At 38.9% G+C, this 19,172-nt stretch overlaps 1 protein-coding gene across 7 annotated transcripts in view; it reads right to left on the minus strand.

The window, feature by feature from the left end:
* The window catches only part of LOC311062494 (uncharacterized protein), a 45,094-nt gene that overhangs the window by 13,001 nt on the left and 12,921 nt on the right, over positions 1–19,172 (minus strand). For 2 of the 7 annotated variants that reach the window (XM_084081565.1, XM_084081564.1), the window contains exon 1: positions 8,889–8,987. Coding sequence is in view for 5 of the 7 variants with exons in the window: in XM_084081569.1 (XP_083937695.1) it covers positions 13,847–15,249; positions 15,550–15,633 (1,487 nt within the window). In the remaining 2 variants the exon portion in view is untranslated. Of the gene's footprint in view, positions 1–8,888; positions 8,988–13,325; positions 15,250–15,549; positions 15,634–19,172 lie in introns of those variants that run through there. The other 5 variants (XM_084081572.1, XM_084081571.1, XM_084081570.1 and 2 more) reach the window with 5 other exon arrangements.

Raw genomic sequence — 19,172 nt, forward strand, 5'->3', positions numbered from 1 at the left:
AGAAAAACAAGTTTGGTGGCTCATCAAAACAACACAAAAGGTAAAAACGCTGACAGGTTTGGATGAATTAAGTAATTAATACCTGGCGGTGAATGTGTTAGAATATATAAAAATAAATATAAATATAAAGAATATTTGAAAAAAATAGGTTTTGTCCCAATTCTCAAGAGTGGGTGTCATGTTATGTTGATTTTCATCTTTACTTAAGTATCTGACTTGTCATTGTCACTTGTCGTTGTCATCCTGGATAGCCCTTTAAGGTCGGGAAGGGAACGCATGTGTGTCATTTTAAGATTTCTTTGGCTATAAAAAAAATAGCAGATCTACAAGCTCAAAGCGCGGCACTGATTGCCGCGCTATCAGCTTGTAGATCTGCTATTTTTTTAAACATCGTGAAAATTCAAATCTTTGCATCTGGGGGTCCCTGGAACAAGATATTTTGAGATGGGGGTCCGCGGACAAATACATGAAAAAAGGTTGAGAACCATTGATAATATAGCAACATAAGTAAAAAATAAGAATACAAAAAAAGTGTTAGGAAGCAAAGATTTGAGTTAAACACTTTCGCTTTGAAAAAGTATATATATATATTCAAACTAAAGATTTGCACACATTTTCACGATTTTTCAAAAACAATGCAGATCTAGAAGCTCAGCATGGCACTCGGTGCCGCGCTATGAGCTTGTAGATCTGCTATTTTTATATAGCCAAAGAAATCTCGAAATGAAACAGATGCGTTCCCGGTCTTAAAGGGTTAGATTGAATGATCATCCATCTGTGATCATACATCTACGTCTGTGTGTGATGCCACGTGTCAATTCAGATTGCTTTTTTGAAATAGGCATTCACTACTTGTTCATCTAACAGCTTCCCCCTGTACGTATGAATTGTATGAATCCTCATTATCTTCACATGAGCATTTTGATCAAAGCATTTGCCAACAGCAGCTAAAGGGTTTTACTGCCTGTATGAGTCATCATGCGTTCTTTCAGAATATTATTTAGATGGAAGCTTTTTTTTGTTTCGTTTTTAACAAGCTGGACAAGTAAAGGGCTTTTCCCCTGCATGAGACCCTGTGTGTTTTAGATTACCCTTTTTACCAAAGCCTTTACCACAAACTGTACAAGCAAAGTTCTTTACACCTGTATGAAAACTCATATGATTCTTTAGACCTTACATGTGACAAAAGCCTTTGTCACAAACCGTACAAGCTAAGGGCTTTCCCCCTGTATGAGTCCTCATGTGTATTTTTAGATGGCACTTTTGACTACAGCTTTTACCACAAACTGTACAAGAAAATGGCTTTTCTCCAGTATGAGTCATTGTGTATTTTTTTAGCACAGTACTTTTACTAAAGCCTCTACCACAAACTGTACAAATAAATGGCTTTTCCCCTGTATGAGTCCTCATGTGTCATTTTAGGGCACCACTTTGACTACATCTTTTGCCACAAATTGTACACGTAATGGGTTTTATACCTGTGCCACAAACTGTACACGTAATGGGTTTTATACCTGTATGAGTCCTCATGTGCGTTTTCAGATGACTCATTTGACCAAAGCCTATAGCACAAACTGTGCAAGCATAGGGCTTTTCCCCTGTATGAGTCCTCATGTGTGTTTTCAGGTTATACATTTGACCAAAGCCTGTACCACAAACTTTGCAAGTAAAGGGCTTTTCCCCTGTATGAGTCCTCATGTGTTTTTTCAGGTTATACATTTGACCAAAGCCTGTACCACAAACTTTGCAATTAAAGGGCTTTTCCCCTGTATGAGTCCTCATGTGTGTTTTCAGGTTATACATTTGACCAAAGCCTGTACCACAAACTTTGCAAGTAAAGGGCTTTTCCCCTGTATGAGTCCTCATGTGTTTTTTCAGATTACTCACTTGACTACAGCCTTTACCACAAACCTTTCAAGAAAAGGGCTTTTCCCCTGTATGAGACCTCATGTGTCGTTTTAGCTCATCACTTTGACCCCAGCCTTTACCACAAACTTTGCAAGTAAAGGGCTTTTCCCCTGTATGAGTCTTCATGTGTGATTTCAGACTACTCATTTGACTACAGCCTTTACCACAAACTGATGAGAGAAAAAGCATTAAAGGCTTGACCTTAACATTATTTCATGCAGTGTTTCCTCTTTTTTTATAGCTTTGGTGGTTGTAAATTCAGCTGTAAATACATTTTCCATTTCCAAACCATAAGTCTATTCTCATTCTTAAAAAATGACATTTGCTGCAAACATTCTAATTTACCAACACATGCTCAGAGCATATTCCAGTTTGGATGTGCATGCTGTTGAACATCTGGAAATGTATTAGAACGTAATTTATGTTGAACAGCTCACTTTAGGATATAGGCTTTAAATTATGTTATCACTTGATTTGTCTAAAGAAAGAATATGATATTGACTGGTTGAAATGACTGCTGAGGTGCACTCGAAGGCTTGCAGCAGGCAGAGGCCTGCATTCCCTTTATGTGCATTTCCTGTATGTGAGCTGCACTCACTGTGTACATGACATACAGCCTGCATCTATGGCTGATCAGTGAGGTCAAAGGGTACCCAAGATTTGATCGTTTTAACCAAATGTTACATGCACACATGCAAGTGTGAATCATTTGATTTTCTGATAAACAATTTAATTTAATCATATATAATTGCTGATAACATGCAGTATAATTGCATTTACTGAATTATGCTCAGGTATAAGATTTTGGGGGACATCTAACCCCTCAGTATGCCCATATATGGCCATGCTGATAATGTTGTACAAGGTGCAAAGTAAGCGTTTTTTTTGTGTGTGGGTGGCTGTTGGCAAAGTCACACATAAACACACATACAGACACACTGACTTCTGAGAATCACCTATAGCGCCTGACTTCTAAGAATAGGCATGCACGCCTATGTGCACGCATATACACACACTGACTTTCTTAACTTTCGAAAAGTCACCTACGTGCACGCATACGTGCACACACATACACACACTGATGTCTGGAGAGCTTCCTTTTGACCGTACTACCGTATAAAGGGGCGCTCACAAGAGCACCACAGGAGAGGCTGGGGAGACAGAGGCTGAGGGAGACTTGGGAGGTTTTGGACACGGACGGCTGTTGGGGGCCCCTTGGGCTCTTAGGTTTTTGGGGCTTCTTCTCTTGCACGTTGCTCAGATGTTAAGCAGTCATGGCTCCACATGGAGGAAGGTAAAAAATTACTTAAATTAGGAAGGTGAAACACTGAAATTAAGAAGGTAAAACAATACTTAAATTTAAAAAGGGTACATTTCTCTATTTTGAGATTAAACCTATTTAGTGCTACTTTAAGGACATTTTTTGAATTACCAAATTTAGACTAGCCTTTATTTCAGGCTGAATGACATCTAAATGGAACCTCCTCTTTTTAATCTAAATTCTAAATTATTTTAGGACAAGCCTAAATTAAGGCATTTGTAATCTGACCAGACAGACATGAAACATTACTAGATTTCATTTCTATTGGTATTTTGTATTTGTATTTTGTATTGTTAAATACACATCTGTAATCCCACTATGAACTGAGCAAATAAAGGGAAGCTTTTAATCTTCCAAAAAGCCTCATTTTATGAGTTAGTGTTATAAAGATAAATAGACTAGGGGTTTCTTTTGAAGGACACCATCACGCCCTCGGTGAGTATGAGAATTCTACACTACGGCAACATACATACACATTCAATTCACACCCCATACAGGTAGAGATGTGTGACTGATGCAAAGTTTGATGCCAGTGTTTGATGCAATGCTGAGCGGAGTAATGTGTTGAGTAATGTTTTTGGAGTACAATGTTTGGTATGCAATGAATTGTGAGCATTGAGTTGTTTTGCAATGACAGTGTGCTATAATGATGTGCTGTGGGTATGCATGGTGGCGTAAAGAGTGATACGGTTTGCATGTGTTGGCTCATTATCCCTATGTGACTAGACTTAAGAGTAACAATAATTCTCTGGGTTGTAGGCATTGGGGATGTAGTGGGTTTGAAGAACGCATGAGCTTCAGTCCATTTCTATAGTCAGAGGAGTAGGATAGGTTGTTTCAGTAGAGTCTCTTGATCGAGTGAGTGGTGAAGTTGATATTTCTGTTGAAGCGGGCCAGTAAGTTTAGGGGGCCCCTCTGCCCCCTGCCTTTCTTATAACTGTGATATCCTCAGATCCATAGTTTGTCTTAAGTCGGGGACTGGTTATTATGGGAGGGGATTAAGTTATTAAAGGGCTTACAGATGGTGACCAGACTTAGACTAAAAAGTTGCCGTAAATTCCCTGAAGGCCACAGGCCTGCTAACACAGTCGAATTTGCTCTGAAATCACCATGACGGAGAACAGGTTGTTCTTCCGTCGCCACAAGTAAATATACAGTTTTTACGCTTCTGTGTGTTGCTTGTTATGCCTATCTGTATTGAACGCCGCTCCAGTCGTGGTCTGGAACGATTATTAATGCTCTTCCACTTCTCTGTTGATAAGAGGATAGCCTTACAATAAAACAGAAAAAAGGAGAGAGAGAGAGAGAGAGAGAGAGAGAGAGAGAGAGAGAGAGAGAGAGAGACGTACTGATGTCCAGGTGGTTTTCAGGTTCTTGTTTAATAGAAACACTCCAACTCCTCTTCACCTTCAGGCTGGACTCCGCACACTGGTCTGCAATGAAGTACAATGAGGACTTTATTAATAAGGATATTGATGTGACATGAATAAGGGCTGTGACGGCCAGCCCAATCTGAGGCATTTGACTCAAATTAAACGAGCCATCACCAATTGACTAATGATGGTTGACACCTGGCAAACAGACCTGCCAACATTGGGAAAATGTTTTGAGTACCACACTCGCACGCTTTCTCGCCGCTTTCGCGCACCATAACAATACGCCACCATACAGTATTACCAGCCTGGAAATCAGAATAATCTGCCAGTGCGAAAATAAATGAAAAAGAAGCTCTTGGCAGATTTGGACTGGCCCCACTCGGTTATGATTGGATTTCGCTGCCCCCGAAGTCGTGGGGCTCACCAAAGAGCACCTACCAAGCCTGGGGCGTTTAGCATGCTGGGAACTGGAGTTATGGCAGAGGAACTGGGAGACAGAGTGTGGAATCGTGTCCAAGGAGACAATGAAAGTATAAGGAATTTTGTTAACAGTTTTCACTCTTTGCGCCATAGGTGGAGGCCTGAAATTTATCAGGGGGAATTAATCAAACTAATCTTTAAAAATATTAGATCTAGGTGTCCATTTTGTTCTGGGCATTTTTTTATTTTGTTTTTTCATTCTAATGCTGGGATTTGTATGGTCATATTCATAATGGTCTCTCGTATGTTTTGTGAGATTATACAACAAAAGTGATTTATTTTATGCAAAGGACAATTGACGGCGATTCGGTCATTGTTGAGAAATAAACTTGACGGGGTGATTAAATCCTGAAAGTAAACACACTCGCCGATTTGTTTTCGCGGACCGCTTGCCCCCAGCGGTTCTTGTATTCCTATATTTGTTTTACTGAGGTTACGTTTAGGAATACCTAGTGGCGACCGCTCCGAGGTTGCCGGATTTGGGAGCGAGCGTGTTTTGGGGCTTGTATTCAATAAAACACTACAAACATATCCTGTACACTACAGGTTTAAACCACCAGTACATAAAACAGTACATACCTATCCTGTAAAACTTTGCTAAATGTTGTAAATTAAACAGTACACACCTATCCTGTGCAACTTTAATACAGGTTGCATCAAACAGTCCACGTCCCTGGTCCGTCTCTCGCTGTCCCTTCGACAACGTCGAGTATGTTTGGGAGGCCATCTCTCTAGATACGGTAGACCTCTCCTTGTGGTGCTCTGTGGAAATCACCAGTAGAAATGACTTTTGGTTATCATTCAGTAACCTTACATTATACCATGTAATCTAATCACACTAGAGGTTTATCATGTTCTGTTCAGTTGAAAGGTGCAGTCACTGGGTGTGCTACAGTAAGAGCTAAAATAATTGTCCCCATCCTGATGTAAACACCAGGTGAAAATGCAAATTAATGCAAATTAATTTAAAGGTAGGGTAAGTGATTTGCAATTATTCAAATCATTGCAAAATGGGTCTATGTTCTGATAGTGCTCGTTACTATAGAGTGTCCTGTCCATATAGGAGTCTCCAATGTCTCTCCAGCTCTTTATTAAACAGAAAATGCATTTTCAGTACGCTCTCCTGATTGGCTTAAAATGTGTCACCTACCTGAAAATGTACTATATTCTGTTTACTAAGAGCTGGAGAGACCCCTGTGACCGAAACAACACTCTGTAGCAATGATTACTGTCAGAATATAGTACTTTAAACTTTTTAACAAAAAATAATAATAACTCAAAAAAATCACTTACCCTACCTTTAAATAAATGGGGTAAAAAATCCCAGTAATTGATACAAGTAACAAAAAATTGCCGATCCACAAGCCACATCATCGTGAGCTTGTGGATCGGCTATTTAAGTGACTTTATTGGTCCTGGTTTGTGTTTTTGGAAATATGGTCACCCTACAAACCTGCAGCGTGTAGTTTGGTGGTGTGTATGCAACATGCTAGCCTTGGATCATACATGTATTTTAGTGATTTTACATTTGCAAATCTATGTTCGTCTTGCTCCCCAATTGTCACTGGAGTGAACATCGGCCCGTAAAGTCTGTATTTCTCCGAACATTTACAAATGCAAAACCTGGTAGTCAAGGATGTTAACTAGGCATTTGGAATCTTTGTGCACTGTATTAGTTCGTATTTTTCAATTGATATGCATTTTTATCCCGTCTGTGCAAGAACCCCATTTTTCCCCCGTTTACTTTACATTGAGTGTAATACCGGCTTTCACCCGATGCGCCCCGCCACCAAGGAAGCTAAATTAAGGAAAGGACGCCAATTTTCTCTATCCAGACATTCCAGCCGGCAGATTCGTCGCTACGCATGTGACGATATGAAAATCACAATTCTCTATCCTGATTGGATCAAATTGGAAATTAAACTTAAACTGAAACGAAAATGCATTTTCTGTTTTATAAAGAGCTGGAGAGACAAGGAGACTCCTTTTACTGAACAAACACTCTATTACAATGAGTACTATCAGAACTATTTAACACTTATTTTAACCAAAGAAAATCACTTACCCTACCTTTAATTGCAATTTATGCAAATTAAGCTTATACAATTTTAAAATTATAGAAAACGGACTGGATTCACTTGACCTGTAATTTTTTTTAAAATATATTTATTGTCTATCACTCAGGACAATTTTTAAACATCCAACAGCCTTTCTTGACAGTCACACATATCCAATAGATGCTGACTCACACGGATGTAGAGAAAGATAACGGAATGTAAACATCTTAAAATGATATTTCACTTTCAAAGATATTTGGGGTAATTTTATCATCTATTAAGGCTTTTGTGAGCACCCTCGACAGTTTTTAAGTTGCTTGATTCAGTATGTAGATATTTGATATCTAAATACAAACCCATTGCAGCTTTTTTCATTGTCACAATCATTTTTTTTAATACATGTAAAAAGTAAAAGAAAAAACATTGCGCATCAAGCCGCCTCACGCATTAGAAGGACAATATCAGTCACCAGAACCAAGGATGGGTGTTTTTGATGAATCTATCATGATTAAAATAGAGTTTGAAGTTACATTTTGTTTGTATAGGATATTTGATATTCATTTTATCAGGCACTGATAAGATGAATATCAAATATCTAAATACTGAATAAAGCAACTGAAAAACTGTCTGGGGTGATCACAAAAGCCTGAGTTGATATTCAAATGAACCTAATCATGTTTGAAAGTAAAATATCCCTATAAGCAATCTCAACTTCAAGTAATCATTCAAAATATAAGGTGCCACTGCAAAGACACAGCCTAGAGGTGAAAATGTCAATGGATTAATTGACCCAATAACATCATTCAGAAGAAATCAAAGATGAAATCTCTACTTCTATTGCTATATAAATAACAATCTGACAATGTAAAGTTAAAAGGGAACGGGACATGCTGCCTATATAATATAATGCCTAATTTATACTTGGTTGAGCGCTGTGTCACTCAATAAAACAAGCCGATCTACGGGCTCAAAAACATAATGATAGCATACAAGATATCTGATATCTGTGAAACAGCTGCAAAGTGTGCATATTTAAGGTAATTTTTTTTCAACTAAAAGACCGTATTATGCAAGTACATAATGAAGTTGACCAAAGTTTCTCAGCTGCATTTAAAAGATATTTTCGTTATTATATTAAATTACAGTTTGTGACAAAAGCTTTAGTCAAAATGCTAATCTTAAGAAACACATGATACACACAGGAGAAAGGGCTTTAAATGTACTCTTTGTGGCAAAAGCTTTAGTCAACTTACTGTAAATGTTGTTTAAACCAGTGAAATTGCTGCAGATGATGTATCCATATCAAGGGCCCAATTGATATAAAAACCCGCGGCAAATAAAGTCGGTCTTCTACGCCACTGGTATACGGGGTTCCAAAACAGCTACCTAACGTAACGTTTGCTATGTTTTTACAAAACTGCAGTGTGTAGTGTAATGCTGTGTATGTAACACACATGCAGTGTGTAGTGTGATGCTGTGTATGTAACACACATACCTGCAGTTTGTAGTTCGGTGTTGTGTATCGTGTCTCCATCTCTCTCTGGAAGAGGTTGCACATGAACTCTGCAGTCGCACTGAGGCGCTCCAACACAAACGCTCTGACAAGCTTCACACAACAAACATCAGCACCACGCTGCTGTTTGTCAAAAATACACAATATCTCCTCTCCCACCGACGTCATGTGTTCATTTATCTTCAGCCGTACAGACTCCATAGTTTTTACCTCCATAATGAGACGTTTTTCACCTCCTTTATGAGACGGTTTTCACCTCCTTTGTGAGACGGTTTTCACCTCCTTTATGAGACGGTTTTCATCAGGCGCTATGATGTTCCAACGCAATGAAGAAGCAACTAACTGTCACAATGATAGACAAAGACAGAGACAGACAGACAGACAGACAGACAGACAGACAGACAGACAGACAGACAGACAGACAGACAGACAGACAGACAGACAGACAGAACAGACAGACAGACAGACAGACAGACAGACAGACAGACAGACAGACAGACAGACAGAACAGACAGACAGACAGACAGACAGACAGACAGACAGACAGACAGACAGACAGACAGACAGACAGACTGACTGTTGTTTAAAGTATATCATCTATGCATACAATAGCATACATCCATCTACGAAAATAGCCGATCGGGAAGCTCACAACGTGTCGAGCTTGTAGATCTGCTTCTGCTAATGTTGTAGAAAAGAAAAGTGTAGTGAGAAACGAGAATAAAATAGCCTACAATATGCAAGTATACTCAATATGAGAACAACAGCAAAGTTAACAAATCAAATAATGCTCAAACAAATCTACATACTACAGCGTCACAATATTTAATCAAACGCATAATTACATCTCTCTCATACGGTATGCTATGCAGTGGTTCTCAACCTGTGGGTCGGCACCCCCAGGGTCTTTGTTACATGAGTGATTTTGGGGGGCTTTCCCCAGATGACAGTGAAGGGATAATTTAAGGACCTTTAAAGGACCTTTTTAATACCAAATAAAAAGAAGAAAGACAACAAAGAAAAAGACCATTACAGCATAAAAAGTAATCAACAAACTAACTGGTCAAACATTGGCCAAATTGTAAAATAGCATAAGAAAGGCAAACATTTTGAAAATAGCCGAACTTCAAGCTCAAAACGCGAGGCGTTCGTGAGCTTGTAGATGAATTGCTGCCCATTTTCCCAGTAGTCTAATCTTTTGTTATACAATGGCTCCTTAATCACTCTTCTTAAACATAAATGTGCATACAGTTTAAACACCTTTGGAGGTGTTGTTGGGGGGACACGGTGAGTTGCTGACTCTCCATCCATCGTTAAGCAGAGACGTTTTTATTTTAGTTTATTCCGGTCAGTCTTTCAGGGGCAGGCAAGAGCTCACATGGGCAGGCAACGGTCTGCCTTAATGGTGGGGGTGGCTATGGCTTCTGACCTGAAATGAATCAACAAAATTAATTTGTGTTTAATCCAATAGAGGGAATAGAGGGAACCACACACAACAACACCATGACCAAGACCAGTCTCCCATCTGCAACACATAGAAAACACACCTGGGCTGGTGTAAATATTCATAATGATTAATGTCTGTCTGCTTATCTGAACAAACTGCCTAAATGTATACGAGATATTTATTTGCTCAGTGGTGTTAATTTCTTGCTATTCACTCAGTGAATAAACAATAATAGATTTAACTTTTTACAGTTGTGGCCCCCTGCCTAATCTAGTTGAATACCCCTGTTCTACAAGGTTGAATACAAGTAGAATAAACACACATTTGACTACAAATCTTGCCAACACAACCCCAACCTGTTGACATTATACATTTCACATCATTTCACCAAGTCAGGGGACTTCAATGTTTGTCATGCCCAAGAAAGACCCTTTAAGCTGCATGAGGATGAAGTAGGGACCCCCTATATGTTGTCTACAATTGTTTTGCAGTTTAAACTTTTTCATAGTAATAGTATTCAGTGTAAAAATAATACTTACTCCAATAATGTTTAAAGGTGGGGTAAGTGATTTTATTTCGTTCAGATAAGTCTTAAAGGTAGGGTAAGTGATTTTCTTTGGTTAAAATAAGTGTTAAATAGCTCTATATTCTGATAGTACTCATTGCTATAGAGTGTTTGTTCAGTATTAGGAGTCTCCTTGTCTCACCAGCTCTTTATTAAACAGAAAATGCATTTTCGTTTCAGTTTCAGTTTCATTTCCAATTTTATCCAATCAGGATAGAGAACTCAATCAGGATACAGATTAAACAAGTGAAATTGGAAATGATGACACTAAGAAATGAGCAGGCAAATTGGAACTGGAACACTATAAAAATGAAGCTTAAAAATGGGTACTTTCTCCTGATTGGCTGAGATTTTGACACCAGAAAATGTATTTTCTGTTTATTAAAGAGCTGGAGAGACGGGGAGACTCCTGTTACTGAACAAACACTCTATAGCGATGATTACTATCAGAATATAGTGCTTTAACCTTTTAACAAAATACTTTTTGTTTTAACCCAAAAATATCACTTACCCTACCTTTAAATTGCTCTATATTGTGATAATAATCATTGCTATATAGAGTATTTGTTCAGTAACAGGAGTCTCCCCGTCTCTTAGCGCTTTGCGGATGCCAATTTTCTCCAAACAGGATAGATAAATCAAACAGGATATTACATAGATAGATAGATACATAGATACATATTAGACAGATACATAGATACATATTAGACAAGTGACATTGGAAGTGATGACAAAGAAATGAGCAGACACAATTGGAACTGGAACAATATAACATTTAAGCTGAGAAATGGGTACTCTCCTGATTGGTTGTAATGTTGTCATCCAGCTGAAAATGTATTTTCTGTTTATTAAAGAGCTGGAGCTGAATTAACTTTCTGTGCCAATTTATTTTAATAAAATGTATTTTCATTCTGGGTTATTTAAAGCAGCACCCTGGAATTTCCCTCCTCTACCCCAGGTTTGAGCCCGGTTTCCTGCGCAAGTGCTGCCATTTTTTACCATTGAGCTAATAGAGCCTTGCCTGCTTGCTCAGGGGATGAATTGAATCTTGACCATCAGGTCAAAATCCATGTCAGATCCTGTGTCTAGGTGAGATATGACCTTTGATACGATCTAAATGCCTCAATAGAAGAGCAGGGAGACAAAATACATCCACCCCAATTGTATACATTACATTGTATTAACATACTCTACCATACACGTTTTACGAAATTACATTTTATTCATCAAAAAAAGTTACATAGTGAGGCTTTAACAAATTGGTTTGTATGTTTACCGGTTTTATTGAGAACTAGTCTGTGATGTTTTGTGATTCTTTGTTACTTCTTCTTTGTGTGTGTGTGTGTGTGTGTGTGTGTGTGTGTGTGTGTGTGTGTGTGTGTGTGTGTGTGTGTGTGTGTGTATTAGTTAATATTAGATCATTGGTTTACTTCCGTATTACTTTATTATTAGATTACTATTTCTATGCATTTCCTGCGAATCGCTCTGGATTAAGAGCTAAAAGCCTAAATTGTAAATTGTGTGTATAAAACCTGTTGGAAAATGTCAATACATTTTTTTTTAATAATAAAACTTAAAGAACTGGAGACAAGGAGACCCCTGTTACTGAACAGACACTCTATAGCAATAAGTACTATAGGAACATGGTGCTTTAACCTTTTTACAAAAAAAACGTTTTGTTTTAACCAAAATGGTACATGGTATGTAGGCTGTAAATGTAATACCTACTCCAATAATGTATCCTAGTGTAGTGATAGTTTAATTATAATGTTTACAGGCTGTAAAATTAAGCCGTAATTGTTCCTGTATTGTTCACAGTAGTTATTATGGGGTAGGCCTGTATTGTTCACAGCAGTTATTATGGGGTAGGCCTGTATTTCTCACAGTAGTTATTATGGGGTAGGCCTGTATTGTTCACAAGAATACAAGAACAATCACCCCAAAACACGCTCACCCCGAGTCAAATCCGACGACCTCGGAGCGGTCGCCAGCAGGTATTCCTGAACGTAACCGAACCTTTAACTTATTCCTAAACCGAATCTTAGTAAAACTATGCCTAGATCTAACCTTATTCCTAAATGTAACCTCAGTAAGACGATGCCTAAACTTAACCTTATTCCTAAATGTAATCTCAGTAAAACTATGCCTAGACCCAAGCTTAATCCTAAACTTAACCTTAGTAAAACAAATACAAGAAATACAAGAACCGTTGGGGAAGAGCAGTCCGTGGAAAAAATGAAAAAAAATGGTGAGTGTGTTTTGGCACGGTTACCGTTCACAGTAGTTATTATGGGGTAGGTAGGCCAAAGTACATGATTTCCACAATTAGAGGAGGTGAATCAGGCACCTTTCGATAACATTTCTGTATTGATGTATAATACAAATAAAAGACAAGTAGCACTGAAACCTTTATTATAAAAAGGTATAACAGCAAATCTTTGTCTTTACAAAAACACTTTTACTTCTACTTACTTACAAAAAAAGGTAAGTAGAAGTAATCAAACTAAATGATGATGTCGTCTGTCTTTCTGGCACCAACCACATATGGACTTTAAAATATAACAAGGATACAAAATATATATATATATATATATATATATATATATATATATATATATATATATATATGAATTACGTAATGATTTGTACAATGTTTTGTTCTGGTTTCCTCTACCAGAAAACAATCTTGTCTCAGACAAGGATTCACAACTTCAAACACATTTTTTGTTGTTGTTTAATTCAAAAATATAAATTAAATAAAGAACACAAAGAAAAGACTAACCAAGTGTACTGATAACATGGGTGTAAGAATGTACTCTTATTGTGATCTTTGTTTAAACGTATATTTTTGTAAAAATGTTGGTACTTTAAAGTCCAAGAAGATCTTTGTCAACACCTTCGACTTCTACAAAAACATAGTTTAATCAGTGATGAACAGGTTTAGCCATATCCTAAGGTCCCCTGTCTCACTTCTGGTTTTAAAAAAGGCAGGAAAGCTGCTGAATCTATTGCAAGATTTATATTTTTTGGTAAACGCATTAAGTAATATTGCTATCAGATGTGTCTCAACCATAACATGTGAACTCTGTAGGTCCTTCTAAATCCAAACTGAATAAAAAATATGGTTAAAAATGTATAATTGTATTAATATTTAGAGAACTCTGAGCAATGTTGACAAACTATGACTGCACTGTATGAGTCCTCATGTGTGTTTTTAGATTACTCATTTGACTACAGCCTTTACCACAAACTGTACAAGCAAAGGGCTTTTCCCCAGTATGAATTCTCATGTGTATTTTTAGACAACTCATTGTACTATAACCTTTACCACAAACTGTACAACTAAAGGGCCTTTCCCCTGTATGAGTCCTCATGTGTCGTTTTAGCTGACCACTTTGACTACATCCTTTACCACAAACTGTACAAGCAAAGGGTTTTTCCCCAGTATGAATACTCATGTGTATTTTCAGATAACTCATTTTACTATAACCTTTACCACAAACTGTACAAGTAGAGAGCTTTTCCCCTGTATGAGTCCTCATGTGTCGTTTTAGCTCATCACTTCGACAACAGCCTTTACCACAATCTTTGCAAGTGAAGGGTTTTTCCCCTGTATGAGTCCTCATGTGTCGTTTTAGCTGACCACTTTGATTAAAACCTTTACCACAAACTGTACAAGCAAAGGGTTTTTCCCCAGTATGAATACTCATGTGTATTTTCATATAACTCATTTTACTATAACCTTTACCACAAACTGTACAAGTAGAGAGCTTTTCCCCTGTATGAGTCCTCATGTGTCGTTTTAGCTCATCACTTCGACAACAGCCTTTACCACAAACTTTGCAAGTGAAGGGTTTTCCCCCTGTATGTGTCCATGTGTGTGTTTTCAGACGACACTTTTGACTAAAACCTTTACCACAAACCTTGCAAGTAAAGGACTTTTCCCCTGTATTAACAACTGTGTGCCTTTTCAGACTTACCTTACAACTTAACATTTTGGCACACTCTGTACCACTAAAACGTTTCTTCCCTGTGTGACTCTTCATGGAGTGAGTTTGTGTTGACGATGGCAGGTCCTGGGACAGCTTGTGGCTTGAAGACGATGTTTGTCCTTCCGCATTTTGTGTCTTGGCTGAAGTCAGTGTGTTTACAACCGACTGACCTTCCCTGGTCTCCTCCAACTCATCACTGTCTTCAGTGACGTCAGATTCAGAACAGTGTGTAGAGAGGAGCTGGTCACCACTAGTTGGTTGTGATGTACCAGGTTCCTCTACATCAGCTTGTGTTTTTATGTGTTCATCACTCATTGGTTGTGATGTTCCACAGTCCTCTACATCAGCTAGTGTTTTCATGTGTTCAGTTGAGGTGCTGGCTACAGGTTCTATCTTTCCGTTGTCATCATCATCTTCACCTTTCACTGCTGGTAATGTCAACGTTGACCCATCAGCCTCTGGTCTTTGAAGTAGCTCCTCCTGTTCCTCTTTAATATGTGGAGGTTGTGGTTCCTCCTGGACCAGACTGAGGCTCCTCTCCTGCAGTTCAGGGAAACCCTCCTCTTTACACACAAGGGGGGGAAGGTCGTCTGGGGGGGGGGAACATAGGTTTGAACTTAACATTATTTCATGCAGTGTTTCCTCTGTTTTATAGCTTTGGTGGTTGTAAATTCAGCTGTAAATACATTTTCCATTTCCAAACCATGAGTCTATTCTCCTTCTCGAAAAATGCCATTTGCGCCAAACATTCTAATTTACCAACACGTGCCCAGAGCATATTCCAGTTTGGATGTGCATGCTCTTCTACTTCTCTGTTGATAAGAGGATACCCTTACAATAAAACAGAACAAAGGAGAGAGAGAGAGAGAGAGAGAGAGAATGAAACGTACTGATGTCCAGGTGGTTTTTAAATTCCTGTTTAATAGAAACACTCCAACTCATCTTCACCTTCAGGCTGGACTCCGCACACTGGTCTGCAATGAAGTACAATGAGGACTGTATTAATAAGGACGTTGATGTGACATGAATAAGGGCTGTAACGGCCGGCCCAATTTGAGGCATTTGACTCAAATTAAACGAGCCATCACCAATTGACTAATGATGGTTGACAACTGGCAATCAGACCTGCCAACATTGAGAAAATGTTTTGAGTACCACACTCGCACACTTTCTCGCCGCTTTCGTGCACCATAACAATACGCCACCATATAGTATTACTAGCCTGGAAATCAGACAAATCTGCCAGTGCGAAAAGAAAAAAAAAGAAGCTCTTGGCGGATTTGGTCTGGCCCCGCTCGTTTATGATTGGATTTCGCTGCCCCCGAAGTCGTGGGGCTCACCAAAGAGCACCTACCAAGTTTGGGGCGTTTAGCATGCTGGGAACTGGAGTTATGGCAGAGGGACTGGGAGACAGAGTGTGGAATCGTGTCCAAGGAGACAATGAAAGTATAAGGGAACAGTTTTCACTCTTTGCGCCATAGGTGGAGGCCTGAAATTGATGAGGGGGAATTAATCAAACTAATCCTTAAATATATTAGATCTAGGTGTCCGATTTTGAGATTTTGTTCTGGGCAGAAAGAAACATTCTTGTTTTGTTTTTTCATTCTAATGCTGGGATTTGCGTGGTCATATTCATAATGGTCTTTTGTATGTTTTGTGAGGTTATACAACAAAAGTGATTTATTTTATGCAAAGGATAATTGACAGCGATTCGTCATTGTTGAGAAATGAACCAGACGGGGTGATTAAATCCTGAAAGTAAACACATTCGCCCTATTTGCTTTCGCGGACCGCTTTCCCCCAGCGGTTCTTGTATTCTTATATTCGTTTTACTGAGGTTACGTTTAGGAATACCTAGTGGCATAATTAATGAATTTGTATCTTTGATACACCTGGAGAGGCTTCGTTGCAACAAACAGGACAGTCTGGCAACATTTGAATATATCTCGACTCTGTGTGATTGCTCTGTTTTTGTCTTTTCCTTTTTTTCTTTCCTACAAGCTTGATTGTTAATGTGTCCAAATGTATATTGTGGTCTGTTGTACTCTGCCTATACATTACCTCATTAAAGGAGAATTCCGGTCATTGTAGCTAGAGATGCACGATATAATCGGTAACGTATCGGAATCGGCCGATATTGGCCCTAAAATGCCATATCGGTATCGAACCGATCTCAAAATAAACCCGATTAAATTCACCGATGTTGAGAAGCATTAATAAAATGACCGTCTGTCTGCATGTCTCTGTCTCTTTAAGACAATCAGCTGTCGCTCCGCCCCCCCTCCACATGACGTTCTCTCAGACAATGCAGTAAGCAGCAGGCTACATGCTGCTAGGCTAAGCTGCTGCGTGAACAAGTTGTCAAACTAACACTAACAGCAAACAAACTCTTCACGTCCATAGTTCATACCCAGAACAGTCAGAGGGTTTCTTGTACATCTTAAATTAGATAGAGTAACACTGCGGAGGATATATTTTCAACACGAATGTGTACCAACTCTATGATGTGTACATTGCCCCGTTATTTAACATCGACGTAACAAACACTCGTCGTTACTGGACTCGAGTGTAGCCATGGTTCACTTGACAGTCATGTTTCAGGGCTAGAGATCGAGTGCAAACAGCGGCCGCTTTTGAACAAGCAAGCTGCTTGTTTATTTAACCACAGAGAATGAGCACAGATTAGCTCTCAGCTGGTAATGTTTCTGTCTTTGACATCCTGTCCTACAATTTGTAGTGTTGTGTATGAAGCAAGCTGTCCTTCTCCTAAACTCACTGATGTTATAGAATGTTAGAGTTAGTGATAAACCAAACAATGATTGTATTTATGGTTGACAGAGCCGATTCTCAGTTCTATGTAATGTGGGTTTATAAGTTCTATTCATATTGTTAATGTGTTCAACTAATTAATCATTCAATTGAATAGATGATGTATATTCTTCTCCTTATGTGTGCAGGAGCCAGAGACTGCATATTAGGTGGTTTGTTATCGTTACAGCTACAGATGTTTACATAGTTTCCTTATCTCTAAGTCCAGCAGAAGCTTGCTGTCTCTGTATCCTCTGCTCTGCCTGCTAACTTCAAGTACTGAGTACTCATAGAGTACTTCCTAAGCCCTGCCTCCTGCTTAACTGTATCTCCTGTCTCATGTTGCTGTATATAAACCAATGTAAAGTATTTGTACTTCAGAAATGATTCAGGTCAAGCTGTACATTGCTCCTTGCGCAAGTAAAAAGAAGGAGATCTCCGTTGTGTCTGTGTCTATCTTATTCCAATGTGTGATCTGAGCCTAAGGTGTTTGTAAAATGATAAAGCAATCTATCATTACAATGGTCCCTCGAGCCTGGATGTCAGAGCTGTTCCAAGAAGAGTAAGAAGGAAGACGCCGCTGGAAAAGTCTGCAGCCAGGACCCGGATCCTGAAAAAATCCTGGAGCGTTGAATTCGCCTCCAGGCCGGTGGTCATCTCGTCTTATCATCTGCTCTTCAAGGAACGGCCGACGGCATTTGAACGCTGATCACACAACTATAAGATAGCACGTAAGTGAGACACAAAAGTTGTCTATGTGAATATAGACATAGGCCTAAGCACTGAATAAGCAGTGAAATCTTAGGATATTTTGCTACGTTTTAGAAGCAACAGAGTGATTTATTTCCTGCAAATTGTATACTGTAGTGTGTATGAAATCACAGATATTGACAGACGTGCGTCATCACTATGTGTATCCAAAACGCGATCTGAGTGAGTTATCCGGGTCTAACGATTTTCTCTCCGCGGTCATCACTATGTGAGTGAGCCGTGAGCACTTTTCCGGATCATCTTCTAGAATAACCCACGAGGTATCTATATTCAGTCTAAATCTAGAATAACCCCCATTTCATTCTAAGGGGTGTTCGGTCTAGATTGGATGAGAGTACTCTTGGGTGTTCGATGAGAAATCCGTTGGAACGTGGTGAAACTGAATGTGTTTATATTGTATGTTTGTGCTTAATATTACTAAAAGATCCTCACTACCGTGAGCACCTTTCCGGAGAAATCCGTTGGAACGTGGTGATAGTGTGATATTAAGATGTGTTATTAAGGAATGTGTGAAGTATGATTCAAACAGTATACAGCAGTGTAAATAACGCTCGAAATAAGTATGAATGATAATCACGGTGGTTGAGAGACGAGGTCTGTTTGGGACAGTCGCGTGGACTGGTGATTTCTGTATGAATCTATGAATGAGAGTACAGTGAATGTGTGTGGGGATCCCCAGGGAATATGTGTATGTTCCTGTAGAAGCCTATGAGAGATTGTGAGGAATGTTCAGTGGAATATATGTGAATGAGAGAGAGAGAGAGAGAGACTAAGTGTGTGATTTGGACAGTTATACAGACTGTTTAAAGACTAATGAGTGGATCTGCCTCTCTTTGTGTGACTGTGAATGAATGAGATTTTCAGTGTCTGTGTATGTCCTCACGAGTATAGGAATACAAGTGAATGTGTGTGTGTAGGTTAGGGGGTTAGGCTC

Source organism: Gymnoscopelus microlampas (genome assembly GCF_963454915.1).
Source record: "Gymnoscopelus microlampas genome assembly, chromosome: 16".
NCBI lineage: Eukaryota > Metazoa > Chordata > Actinopteri > Myctophiformes > Myctophidae > Gymnoscopelus > Gymnoscopelus microlampas.